This window comes from Folsomia candida, unplaced genomic scaffold (genome assembly GCF_002217175.1).
Source record: "Folsomia candida strain VU population unplaced genomic scaffold, ASM221717v1 Fcan01_Sc053, whole genome shotgun sequence".
Lineage (NCBI taxonomy): Eukaryota > Metazoa > Arthropoda > Collembola > Entomobryomorpha > Isotomidae > Folsomia > Folsomia candida.
In genome coordinates this window covers 37,581-51,064 of record NW_019091245.1, presented here as the reverse complement: position 1 = coordinate 51,064, position 13,484 = coordinate 37,581, and the positions used below count along the sequence as shown (strand labels likewise).

Genomic DNA, 13,484 nt, shown 5'->3' with positions numbered 1-13,484 from the left:
GGGAGGTGGGGCAACAAACAGTTGACACTATAGGTCGACCAGGGTTGCCATACTTGTGAATTTTAGGGTTAAGATAGAAAACTGAGCAACGTGGGTTCTTTTCAATCAAACGCTGGGCAAAAACAGGTAAATCCCCACTGGAGATAAAATTCCCAATCGTTTTAGAAACTTGTTTCTGATAAGATGAAGTCGGATCAGAATCTAATTTGCAATAAAAATTCGTATTATTAAGTTGGGAATTAGCCTCAGATATATATAGGTCACGGGACCAAACTACTACTGACCCACCTTTGTCAGCCTTGCGGATGACAATGTCAGTACGGTTGGACAAAGATTTAATGGCAGACAGTTCTTGAGAAGACAGATTAGATTTATGCGATTGGAAACTATATCCGCTGGATGGGAGGGCTTTGCGGGAGGAATTTATGAAGTATTCCAGATCAGGGAATTGGTTTGGAGGGGGTGTCCACGAGCTTTTTTTAGGAATAACCTTGTCTATTATGGATTCGGAAAACTGTGTAATGGAGGGAGGGGATGAGGAACCAGAATGAGGACCAAAATGGCCCAATAAACGTAGTCGTCGGTAAAAATGTTCATGGTCTTGGTGCAATTCGAAAAGGTTAGATTTATCAGGGGTCGGAGAAAAGGTTAGACCACGGCATAAAAGTGACGTTTCGTCTGGAGACAGAACAATGTCGGGAGGGATTAAAACAACTTGGTTAATGGGGGGGTGACAGGGAATTGTGGCGGAAGAGTGTGGTGTGGAGACAGAATTATGGCCGGATTGTGACGATTGACTTTTACGGAATTTATGATTCTTAATGTTACGCAAGGAAGAGTAAAATTGACTGTTGTAATGCCGGGCTAAATCTAGGATATGGCCGAAAGTATTAGGATCCGAATTATTTCTTAAAACGTTTCTACTGGAGAGTATTTTGGATGAAATAATGTCCTTTTCACTAGAAAAATGTTGGAATGAAGTACGGATTAAATTCAAAGAAGCATTATGAAGGTGTTTGTTAATGACAACCTTATCCCTGGAGTTGGGAATGAAGCCGGGATGGAATTTCAAAATGAAACCAGGTGGGATTATCTTTTTACGTAGACAGGCATTTAAAAAATGACAATGAGATGATAAGCGACACTTCTTTAAAATGAAACTAAAATAGTTCTTAGCAAGTTCTACGATAGGAGGAGAATAACAATTAATTGAGGAAAGGAATTTGTTGTAGAAAAAGGATTGGGCCATAATTATTAATTTTTCAAAAGGAGTGCACAAAAAATTGGGTTAAATATTTGGTAGAATGTGCATAGTGAGTAAATAATAGGAAAAAATGGGAGGAGGAACTCACTTTCGTAGAGTTGGTGTCCAAATTGTAGGCCGGGTGTGGTTGGGGGAGGTTAAATTGCCAACGTTTCGAACTCTTGTTCTTTTTCAAGGCGGCGGAGGGGAAGAATTTTGAGAAGTTGTGACTTCACGTGCCGAATTGTGGGTGAGGAAGGAAGGGTAAAAAAGGGTAAAGGAAGACCGTTAACGCATGCGTAACGGTCTTCCTTTACCCTTTTTTACCCTTCCTTCCTCACTCACAATTCGGCACGTGAAGTCACAACTTCTCAAAATTCTTCCCCTCCGCCGCCTTGAAAAAGAACAAGAGTTCGAAACGTTGGCAATTTAACCTCCCCCAACCACACCCGGCCTACAATTTGGACACCAACTCTACGAAAGTGAGTTCCTCCTCCCATTTTTTCCCCTTTTTTCAGTGTATTTTTAACATATCAAACTCTATAAAATTAAAACAAAATCACAAACATAGTTCACCCTGTACAATTGTCGCTACTGTTGCAACTTTTACTTTAGCATTTGTCTCATCTTATCCCATTACTATTCCAAGGCCATATTCCTCAAATCGCTCCGACATAGGAAAAGGAATTTCAAATATGGGAAAAGACAAAGAGAAAGTTACTTTCACAATTATGCAGCTAGCTAGCTTTGTTCCAAGTAAGAATTGCAAACCATTGTGTGAAAGGCTTGGGGGTAATTTTCAACATTACTGTAAAGTTTTTTTGTAAGCCCAAAATTGTTGGGGAAATTTGAAATCTCTATCAAAATTCGTGATCAATGCTTTCAAATGGTCCGCAGTTTCCAAAAGTCCAGGTATGCATCTTTATTTCTACTACGGATTACGAATTAAATTACCGCGGAAAAAGAAGGGTACTGTGAGACAGTAGCATAATGGAACCGGTGTGTTAAAATTGGTTCAAAATTTAAAAATGTATTTATGCGGGAAGATTTGAATTATGACCCAGTCTCTCATAGAATATTGTGCGGCGCTTGATTACTACGACGACCATGTAAGAAAGTGGAATGCGACGGTTTTCTCCATTCTTTCTAATCCGACTCTGCACAATTGGACTTTTTGGTGCTAGTCATGCCAGTCTGATTGTGAACATATGGTGGATAGTGTGGCTTGGTGTTGGGTTGGTTTGGCTTTTTTAGGACAAGGATTCCTGGAATTGTTTCTGGAATTGGTGTACATTTTTGTACTGGATGGGAACAATAATAAGGAGGGATGAAGAAGAAATGAAATTGTTTTATTATTGGATTTGATATGAAGCACGAATTTTTTTAGAGATATTTGGTTGAAAATAAAAAAATGATGTGTAAAATCGATAATTTCGTTGCGAAATATATTTTAAATATTTTTTTTACAATTTATGCTTTAATATTTCGTAATATCAAATGTTGCGAAATTAAAAATGGGCGAAAACTTGAATTATGTACTTTCTTTCTCGTAACAAGCGTAGTATTAAATTTCTCAGTATATATGCAGATGGAATAGTTTTGTATCATATATATATGATACAAAATATGTATACATATTTCCAAATTTAGCATATCAAATACAGATTTGCACACTCAAAATAATTAATTAAACTCTGTTATATATGTTTGTTAAAATTCGTTAACATAATAATTGACGCATTCGTTTTGAAATTTACAGGTCCCGACGCAAAACCGAAGCCTGTCATTGTCTACATTCACGGGGGGATGTTTGCCTGGGGGAGTGGAAATTTGGTTGATGGCACCGTATTCGCGGCCTACTCGGACGTCGTCTTTGTCTCGATTAACTATCGCCTAGGTATTCTAGGTAAAAATAAATTTTAAAGTTTTTCAAATAATCCGTTAACAAAGTTAAAAATTTCAACGATACGAGTTTTTACTTGTAGTAATAAATTCTAGATTGCTTGACAATTTACTATCGACTAATAACTAATTCTCTAGGGTTCTGATAATTTCTAGGATAGTTGAGGAATATGAAAAATAAATGTGAGCATGGGGGGATAAATTTGTTATAAGTTGGTAACAAATTAAATTTATCGCCAGTTAAAATTCACCTAGGAAACAAATCAGGTTTAAATTTTCGTGGTGTAGCCAGACATGGGCCGTACGGATTACACCCGAATCACCAGAAAAATTTAAATCAGATCTAAATTTTCCTCCCACACAAAAACTTTCTCCCACGTCCCATCACATCCCTGACAATCTTGTTCCAGCCATTTAAATAATTGATTTTGTTCGATATCCAACTGCACTTTGGTCTCGCTTGAGAGTGTAGAATATTCAAGTAGAGAATTTACACTAGATGCATGCACAGGAAGTCAGACTAGTGCGTCCAGCCAGTCAGTTAGAGTGAAAGTCTGGACACATAACAACATGACTGCATTACATTCCGGCTGGATGGACACATGAAAAGAAAGTGGGAGAGCTTTTACGCTGCTTGGATGGGAGACTCACTGAACTGGAGTAATAATTGGGATGGCAGCGATTTCAGAAACGGAGGTCCAGAGAGAAAGTTAGGAAGGACGGAGATTTCTTCCCGGTAATTGTTGTAGTTAGGAGTGGATGCGATGGGATGGTAATAGTGTAAAATAAAAATAAGTCCTGATAAGGAAATACATTTGGTTTGGTGAGTTAGTATTGGGAGAAACTAGTGGTGGAAAGTTATGCTTTCAGGGGTTCGGGGGTATTATGTAGGGAGATGGAGAAGTAAATTAATGTAAGGGGTTATATAATTTAGATAAATACAGAAATTTCAAGATATTTAATAAATTCAAGATGTAATTTGTGTCAGGTTGGCAGAATCTTCGAATCTAGCGAACTACATATGTCGTACGTTATGCAATTACGAATTTATTGTGTAATATTTAACTTTGTCATTAAGCAGTAATAAATTTACTCCCGGTTGAGATCGACTTTATTGACTTTGCAGTAATATTTGTCTTACGATTCGATACCCCTGAGCAAATTGTTAATTAATCAATCCCAATCGACCACAATTGTATCATAATGGCAACTAAGTTACAAAATTGGTTTTTGTCACCATTGGTTAGAATGTTTCCGCCCTAACTATAAAATACGGAATTTCTCTGCGCCCTAACGCCCTAATTCCTAGCCCCTTTCATCTACATACTGTAGGGTCCATAACTTATCTCCCTAATAAGAATAAGTACCCCAAGTCCAGCCCAATTTGTAACTCCATCTTTTCGACCGCCATAACTTTTATATCAGAATTGGTTTTGTGTCCGCAGGTTTTTTGAATTTGAACGACTCACCGTCCTCGAAACCTCGTGTGGCCAACTACGGTCTGATGGACCAGATCGCGGCGCTGCACTGGATAAAGGAAAACATCCCACGGTTTGGCGGAGATCCGGACAATATCACGCTCATGGGTTGGGAAGCTGGTGCAGCTTGTATAAATTTCCTTATGTCTTCACCCACCACATCGCCCGGTAATAATCGTTACGCTTTGTAGCGTTCGTTCTCTTTTCTTCTTGAAGATAATAAGTATAATATGAGATTATTATGACGAGGGGAAGAGCTTAAAAAGTACGGCATCACCGATATGAAATACATCATAGTAATCTAATCGTATGTGTTATAAGGGAGAGAAAAAAGAAGAGGGGAGCACAATGTGTAACATGTAATCAGAGAGGAGAAAGTAGGATGGAGAAATTTTAATGGGAAATTTTGACGGGGAGTTTTTAGGAGACTGATTTTTAGGAAAATGGCTAAACGGGGTTATTTTGTTTTTGGGAGAATGTGTTTTAGTGAAATTTTCTTGAATTGTGTAATGGAAGATTATAAATTGTATAACTTCTGGCAATATGTGTTTGATTCAGAAAATTATTAAGATAATAAATTATCAGCAGTTTGAATAATTAGTTAATGCAGTATTTCTGTGTGCATTATTTAATATTTTATTTATACCAACTTTCTCCACATCTGGTATTGAGCGGAGTTTAATCCTTAGGAAAAAGATGTTATGAGTGTTTTCTTATTTAAATATTAAATAGATAAAAACAGGGCTTTCCAACTTTCACCGGTATATATGACCAGCATTAGACAACTATTTACCAACTTTCTCTACCCTACTTACTTTCTCCCTACTTACGGCAAACTGAAACCCATGGAGAAAACCTCTCTACTTGTAGGACACGGACCTCTTGTCATGATGTGTATCAAGTGTGCAATTGAATGTCCGCAAATCGAGTAAAAGTTACCTAAAGTGGGAAAGAGACGAAACAACTTGGAGAAAGTTTGATGGAGAGAAATTGTTTGAAGGAGAAAGTCAACTTTCTCCATGAGTGCGTCTCTTGGGTTTATTTTATTTCGTGCACCTCACAATAAGAAACACGTCAAGAAATGGGGGCCATGTAGGAGTCCCTACATGGCCCCCATTTGCCGTAGGGATGCACTTAATTTTAAAGAATTGATAAACCTACACACAAAATAATCCGGTAATAGATGAAGTCATATATTGTCACTGGTCTGCTAATTTATTACCGTAGGGTAATAACTTTGTTACCGCCGATATTAAAGATATTACCAAGTTGGTAATATATGTCACTCACCAGCTGATAACTATTACCAGTAATAAATGTACGACTGCTCAGTATCAAATTTATTACCATGGCGGTAGTGTCACATATAGTCACCGCCTGGTAAAAGCCTGTTACCAGTTTATTTTGAGTGTAAATAAAATAAGTTTACTCTACCTTCTTCCTCTGTAAAAGGTAGAGTAACATTTTTAAAGAAAAATAAATAAATGAAAATACAAGAAACCGAACACTCTAAGAACTGTGGTAATAAATCAAAATGATTCATTACTATTCGGTGTGTATATAAGACTCTACCGCGCTTAGTAATGAAATTAATATTGTTTGGTATAAAGTTATACACCGCGCAATATTAAATTTCTACCAAATTGTATCAAATAATTACCGAAATCATTACTGCCGTGTAGTTTATATATGACTCTACCACACTTTTTACAGTGTATGTATGTAGCTGAATTAATTATAGTTAGAAGGAAGTTTCTTGCTCTTGGCATTTCACAAGGGTCAAAATATTTACTTTTAGAAAAGCGCTTTCTTAGTCTTATTTCTTGCACGTGGTTCCTCCCAATAGAAATACTGACCTCTATCTCTACGATCTTCCCAACGTGTAAGTGCACACATACACATACACGTGCAACGTGTAATAAGTGATCTGGTATAAGTTGTAAGTGAGTGAATGAGTGAAGTGCCACATCAGAAATTCAATTGGGAAGGTTTTCTTATTTTCTCATATTAGACAGAAATGGAAGAGTGCTGACGACAGACCTTTTTTTGAGGATCAGACAATTTGCCAAAAAAGGGAAACAGTATCGACCAGAATCTTTTATTTATTTATGAGAAAGGGATCACACATTATTCATATTTATATTTAATTATCAAATTATGTTAATGTTAGCTGGGCAGCAGTCAGGTGTGATTTCTGGAGGTACAAAAGCCCCACCAACTCTGTACTTCGGATCAGTTATTCTTCGCTGGTCGTGATGTCCAGACTTGCAAGAGAGGAGAAATTTATTTTCTAATACATGTAATGCAAGCAAATTGATGCGTTCGTTTACGCTCTTATTCCCTTCTTACTGATTCTGAAGTCCTGCGATCCGCCTTTGCAGAGGAGGTCAGAGGTCTACTAACTGTGTACAGGTCACATCCCTGTACACTCATCATCACCTTTTTGGTACTCATTCCCCACAATCATTTGGCCTGACACCCCAATAGCGTATCAGAAACCGACCTCGTAAAATGCAAACCAGATTATTTTTGTGGGATAACTTTCACTAAAATTGTATAATATGCATATTTTAATTGTTCCTTAAACGGTTCCGACAAGAGTGAACACCTTGTTATGCAAGATAAATGCAAGTATTCTAAAATATTTTAGGGAGTTGTTTTTGGAGAAACTTTCTCCCTGGAGAACGGCAGATTTTTGTGACGAATTTTTATTTTGAGGTTTAAGTGCATAAAACAGATACAGGCAGATAATTTATATTTAAATTCTTGGCGAAATGACTGTTCGCAATTTTTCTGTGCACATAAGAAAGCAAAACTTCAGAGGAAGGTAATATTTTTTCTCTTTTCCATTATAGGCTTATTCCATCGCGCCATCTTAATCGCCGGGTCGTCACATTCCCCCTGGGCGCTGATACAAGAACCACGTGGCGGGACAAAGTGTCCCGGCAGCTTTGAATTGTTTAACACAAAATAATTCGTCTTCTTTAGAAGATCATAATTTGGGAGGACCGCCCATAAATACAGCGAATCCACATGGTCACATTTCGGACCCAGTGTTGGAGTGTTTGAAAACGAAACATTTTTCAGAATTTGGGAAATTTCCGTTACCCAAATTCTCAGTAGATTTTGGCCCTAGTGTGGATGGAATCGTGATAAAGTCAAATTTTAGAGTGAGGCAAATTTAATTTTTTAAACTTATGAATTATTTTCATAACTAGTTTAGGGAGAAAGTCAAGTTAAGAATGGCCTTCAAACCCCTCAAATTCATCCCCTCAAACCTCCACTATAGGAAGTAATACAAATATTTTGTTTGCAAATTAATAAATTTTTTTTGATTCCAGACGGTTTGGATTCCCAGCTGGGTTACAATTTTTTTAGTATTTAAAATCTACATATTTATTAATTCATAAATTAATTTATTTTCCAACAATAATGTTTGTCATATCTGAAATATTTTGTATGTAATATGTATTAAAATCATTTTATTTTTAAACGGATTTATATCACACAAAAGAACAGGTTTCCTACCAATCTATAGTACAGTTTGAGGTTAAATAATACTTATATTTTGTAAACGGCTTTAATCTAAAATATAAAATTTAAAAAAATAGTTTGTATCTAGCATGTATTTTTGAGCATGTTTCTTTCTCAACTTTCACTCCTATTCAAAAAATCTAATCTGTTTCAACTTAGGGTGCGATTCAAAATGATAAGACCAGTAGCATTTTTATCAATATCTCAGCTCATGATTATTCAAATCAGCTAAGAGTTTACAAAAAAATTTAATTTCAACTTATAATCAACTGAACATCCAATTGTAAATGGCATCTCTATAATTTTCATTTTGACTTGCCTATTATCACCAGAAAACCATATATTCTCCTACTAGACGATAAAAGCTATCAACACTGTGATGGTGAAATTGGGTTGACTTTTGAGAGAAAGTCGGGTTAAGAATGGCCTTGTGTGAAATTCCATCCCATTCCAAGATTCGGAATTTGATAGCCTTTTGTAATTGGATGTCCGTTTGATGACCTAGGCCTTTATTTCTTAGTAGGTCTGGAATTAAATGACGGAATAAAGTGAAAAGAGATTAAAGTGATGAAATGTATTAAGAGTTGACATTTTGCCAACTTTTGCAGAAAACTTAATTTATTGGCAAAATTATATAGCTACTCACATATAAGCCTGTCTGTAAGACAGGTGAAACTTGAGATTTATATATTTATTTTATTTTAAATCTATCTTATAATTTACAAAAGTCCGTCCCGTTGAATCTTCCGTGACATTCCTGCGTTCTGATTGGCCGTTGAGATTTTGAACTGGCCAATAGGAGCGCGTTCATGAGTGTTTGAACTAAAGTATGCTTTTAGCCATGAAACTGGCCATGAAATTGGCCATGTAATTGGCCATGACATTAGCCATGAAATTAGCCATGAAATTGGCCATGACATTAGCCATGAAATTGGCCATGACTTTGGCCATGACTTTGGCCATGAAATTAGCCATGAAATTAGCCATGAAATTAGCCATGAAATTGGCCATGACTTTGGCCATGAAATTAGCCATGAAATTAGCCATGACTTTGGCCATGAAATTAGCCATGAAATTAGCCCTGACTTTGGATATGACTTTGGCCATGAAATTAGCCATGAAATTACCCATGAAATTAGCCAAGAAATTAGCCATGAAATTAGCCATGAAATTAGCCATGAAATTAGCCATGAAATCAGCCATGACTTTGGCCATGAAATTATCCATGAAATTAGCCATGAAATTAGCCATGAAATTAGCCACGAAATTAGCCATGACTTTGGCCATGAAATTAGCCATGAAATTGGCCATGAAATTAGCCATGAAATTAGCCATGAAATTAGCCATGAAATTAGCCATAACTTTGGATATGACTTTGGCCATGAAATTAGCCATGAAATTGGCCATGAAATTGGCTATGAAATTAGCCATGAAATTAGCCATGAAATTAGCCATGAAATTAGCCATGAAATTAGCCATAACTTTGGATATGACTTTGGCCATGAAATTGGCCATGAAATTGGCCATGAAATTGGCTATGAAATTAGCCATGAAATTAGCCATGAAATTAGCCATGAAATTAGCCATGAAATTAGCCATGAAATTAGCCATGACTTTGGATATGACTTTGGCCATGAAATTAGCCATGAAATTAGCCATGAAATTAGCCATGACTTTGGCCATGAAATTAGCCATGAAATTGGCCATGACTTTGGATATGACTTTGGCCATGAAATTGGCCATGAAATTGGCCATGAAATTGGCTATGAAATTAGCCATGAAATTAGCCATGAAATTGGCCATGAAATTAGCCATGAAATTAGCCATGAAATTAGCCATGACTTTGGATATGACTTTGGCCATGAAATTAGCCATGAAATTAGCCATGAAATTAGCCATGACTTTGGCCATGAAATTAGCCATGAAATTGGCCATGACTTTGGATATGACTTTGGCCATGAAATTGGCCATGAAATTATCCATGAAATTAGCCATGAAATTAGCCATGAAATTGGCCATGAAATTGGCCATGAAATTGGCCTTGACTTTGGCCATGAAATTAGCAATGAAATTGGCAATGACTTTAGCTACCTTAAAAAAATTGCTTAGCAACGTTAAAGAAAATTGCTTAGCAACGTTAAAAAAGTTGCTTAGCAACGTTAAAAAAGTTGCTTAGCAACGTTAAAGAAAATTGCTTAGCAACGTTAAAAAGTTGCTCAGCAACGTTAAAAAGTTGCTCAGCAACGTTATAAAAATTGCTTAGCAACGTTAAAAAACTCCTTAGCAACGGTATAAAAATTACATAAAAGCGTTATAAAAATTCTTTACTGATGTTGAAAATCCTTAGTAACATTTAGAGTTTAAGCGCTTACTTTGCTACGTTGATAAAAATTCTTAGCATCTTAAAAGGTGAAATTTTAGTACTTTAAGATTGTGCGATTTTTAACTTGCACTATTTTGTTATGCTCAAAATTTAATAGTTCTGAATTTTATGGTTTTACGATTTTTAAATTAAAACAATGGTACTTGGATTTCGCATTACGAGTTAAGATATGTCTTGTAGTTAAGCTTTAAGGCTTTTGTACTAACTTAACTACCAATCAGGATTGTTGCGGAAAATCAACATGATATTTTAGGAGAAGGACTTTAGAAATTATTATAATAAACGTAAAATAAAACAAGTGTCTGAAATTTCGCCCGTCTTTAAGACGGGCTTGAAGGCTAGTATATAATAATTTCATAAAGCCCACCTCCTAAGCTAACATGTTATAACTCTGCACTCAAAATAATTCGGTAATAGTTGGAGTCATATATGGTTACCGGCCTGGTAATAGGCAAACTTATTACCAGATGGTAAAAAAAACGTTACCGAGTGGTAAAAAATTGCCATCACGCGTGATATTTGTGTTACCACTTGGTAATAGATTTATTACCAAGCAGTAAAAAAAATTCTATTACCAGACCTGTGACTATATATGACTCCAACTATTACCGATTTTTTTTGTATGTAAGTAAAATTCCTTAGTTCTGACTGAAGTATTACTGCCACATCACTCTCAAAATCGAATCACAATTCATAACTGTATATATTGAACCGGATGATGAAAGCTGAAATTGAAAATCAAGTTTGATTGTAATCCTAAAATAGTTTAATTTTAAAAACTTCAAAATCCCAGAAACATATCTTAAAATCATAAAATAATATACCTATGGTACAGATTTTATGGTCTATATACAGATAGTCAGGGTTGGGAAATAATTCATCGGTCTGACTGTTTCATATCAAATTTGCTCGTACAATAAAGTAAGAAAAACAGAGGTGGCCTTTGCAGTCAATTTTCTTTTATTGAGAAAATATTTACATAATTTATCTTTAAGTAAGAATTTTAATCGTCTTGCCATGTGGTAATTTTATTTGCATGAAGTTTTTTATGCTTTCCTTATTTTACGGTACCAGAGATGCCGTGAGATATACTTCATCTCACTAGTGGCGAGATGATATTAAACTTAAATGAGATTGTCAAAGTTGCATCTCCTCTCATCTCGTCTAATTTTTGTTGAGAGGAGATAAGATGCATTGTTGCTTATGGAGCTCAGCTCGTCTCATCTTGTCTTGCAACATTTTGGTGGTCTCACATGAGATCTCATCTCATTTAGCGGCCGCCTCTTCTCATTTCATCTCGTCTCATGATGAGACTGAACTGACTTTTCTTTACTGATCTTTCTTTTTATTTTTGCCCACTAGAAATACTAAATTTGTTCATCACTTTTGTTTTTAGTAAGATACAATTGTATCCTACTAAAAACAAACGTGTGTCTTAAGACACGTTTGTTTACGCTTCAATCGACTGTAAATACCTATCATAATGAGAGCAAAAATCAAACAAATAAACACTTAATTTCACAAATAGTTTATTAACTAAGAAATTGTGACAAGTCCTACTAAAAACTCAAATACCCGTTACCCGTGCGGGTAGTCCTCATTACCCGCAGGGTACCCGCAAAATCGTGCGGGTACCCACAAAACGGGTACCCGACCCGTTACCCGCGGCAACCCTACATGTTCGCCATGCGTCAAAAATACGTTTTTTTCGACCATTTCTCCTATTTTTAGCCAAAGTTCAACATTCGCAAATAATAAGAGCGTTTCAAGCTAACCCCTGTATGCCATTCGATAAGAATTATTGGCTAGAGTAAGGTTAGAATAGTAGTTGTGGAACTATTGTCGTTTATCCTTAACTACCTTTTACGAAGATTTGTACTTTTGGGGTTTTTTTATGGAAACTACTAAATTCCCGAGACATTATCACCAAATATCGAATCTTTTTTGTAGAACCGAGTATTGTTGGCAATTCTGACTCCTCCGGATGCTAAAAATAATTTTTGTTTCTTCATAACCTTGCAGTGTTCGGAACTATTTTAATTTTCGAAAAATTAATTTAGAATGGTCCAAATTATTCCAAAGTGATTGCATTCAACTTCGGGTTTGTTTATTAAAACACTTGACTTCTGGCCTCATTAGTGTTCTCAATGGTCCGTTATCGGTCCGCTGCCGGTCCTATGTTGATAAGTAAGCCCCGTTGTGTAAACATGGAGCCCGCCTTTTAAATTTTAGACAAAATCTAAAGCGGAGTAATATAGAACATAATTTTTATGGTTTCAGTAAGATACAAAGCCTGGGTTTTACCATTTTTCCAAAAATTAATGGGTAAAACATTGCTTATCGGTCGGACCGATAAAAATGCTCTTGGTCCTCAAAAATAAAGAATTGCAAATCCAATTCAACCGAATCAACTATTTCCGGTCTGGTTACAAATAGAAAATATTGAAATCCAATAAATTTATTTATTCGACTGAACCTAATTTTATCGGTTATGTGTTAGTGTAGAAGATAGCACCGGACCGATAGAGGACCGGTAACGGTGAGAACACTAGGCCTCATACATTCTCTTCTGGCCTCATACCAAGCAAGCAACCACATGAATCGAACAGGCGTAAAAGTTACTAAACTAATATCAATCAGGCTAAAGCGCAGAAATTTTTCTACACAGTGTAAATAGTAAGACAGGGGAATTACTTTTAGTAATTCCCCTGTCTTACTATTTACACTGTGTAGAAAAATTTCTGCGCTTTAGCCTGATTGATATTAGTTTAGTAACTTTTACGCCTGTTCGATTCATGTGGTTGCTTGCTTGGTATGAGGCCAGAAGAGAATGTATGAGGCCTAGTGTTCTCACCGTTACCGGTCCTCTATCGGTCCGGTGCTATCTTCTACACTAACACATAACCGATAAAATTAGGTTCAGTCGAATAAATAAATTTATTGG

The 13,484-nt window shown here is 36.1% G+C and overlaps 1 protein-coding gene across 1 annotated transcript; it reads left to right on the top strand.

The window, feature by feature from the left end:
* Nucleotides 1-1,938: 1,938 nt before the first annotated feature.
* On the top strand, nt 1,939-7,597 carry LOC110862289 (neuroligin-4, X-linked). Its single transcript, XM_035845413.1, has 4 exons — nt 1,939-1,999; nt 3,003-3,149; nt 4,591-4,791; nt 7,479-7,597. The coding sequence occupies exons 1-4, from the start codon at nt 1,939-1,941 to the stop codon at nt 7,595-7,597; spliced, it is 528 nt and encodes a 175-aa protein (XP_035701306.1).
* The last annotated feature ends 5,887 nt before the right edge of the window (nt 7,598-13,484 follow it).

What these genes read in the sequence shown, in the direction of transcription:
- LOC110862289 (XM_035845413.1), top strand. Translation starts at nt 1,939, where the DNA reads ATGGGAAAAGACAAAGAGAAAGTTACTTTCACAATTATGCAGCTAGCT. An exon ending in CTATCGCCTAGGTATTCTAG is followed by an intron (nt 3,150 to 4,590) that starts GTAAAAATAAAT and finishes TTGTGTCCGCAG; the next exon opens with GTTTTTTGAATTTGAACGAC. An exon ending in TTCACCCACCACATCGCCCG is followed by an intron (nt 4,792 to 7,478) that starts GTAATAATCGTT and finishes TTTCCATTATAG; the next exon opens with GCTTATTCCATCGCGCCATC.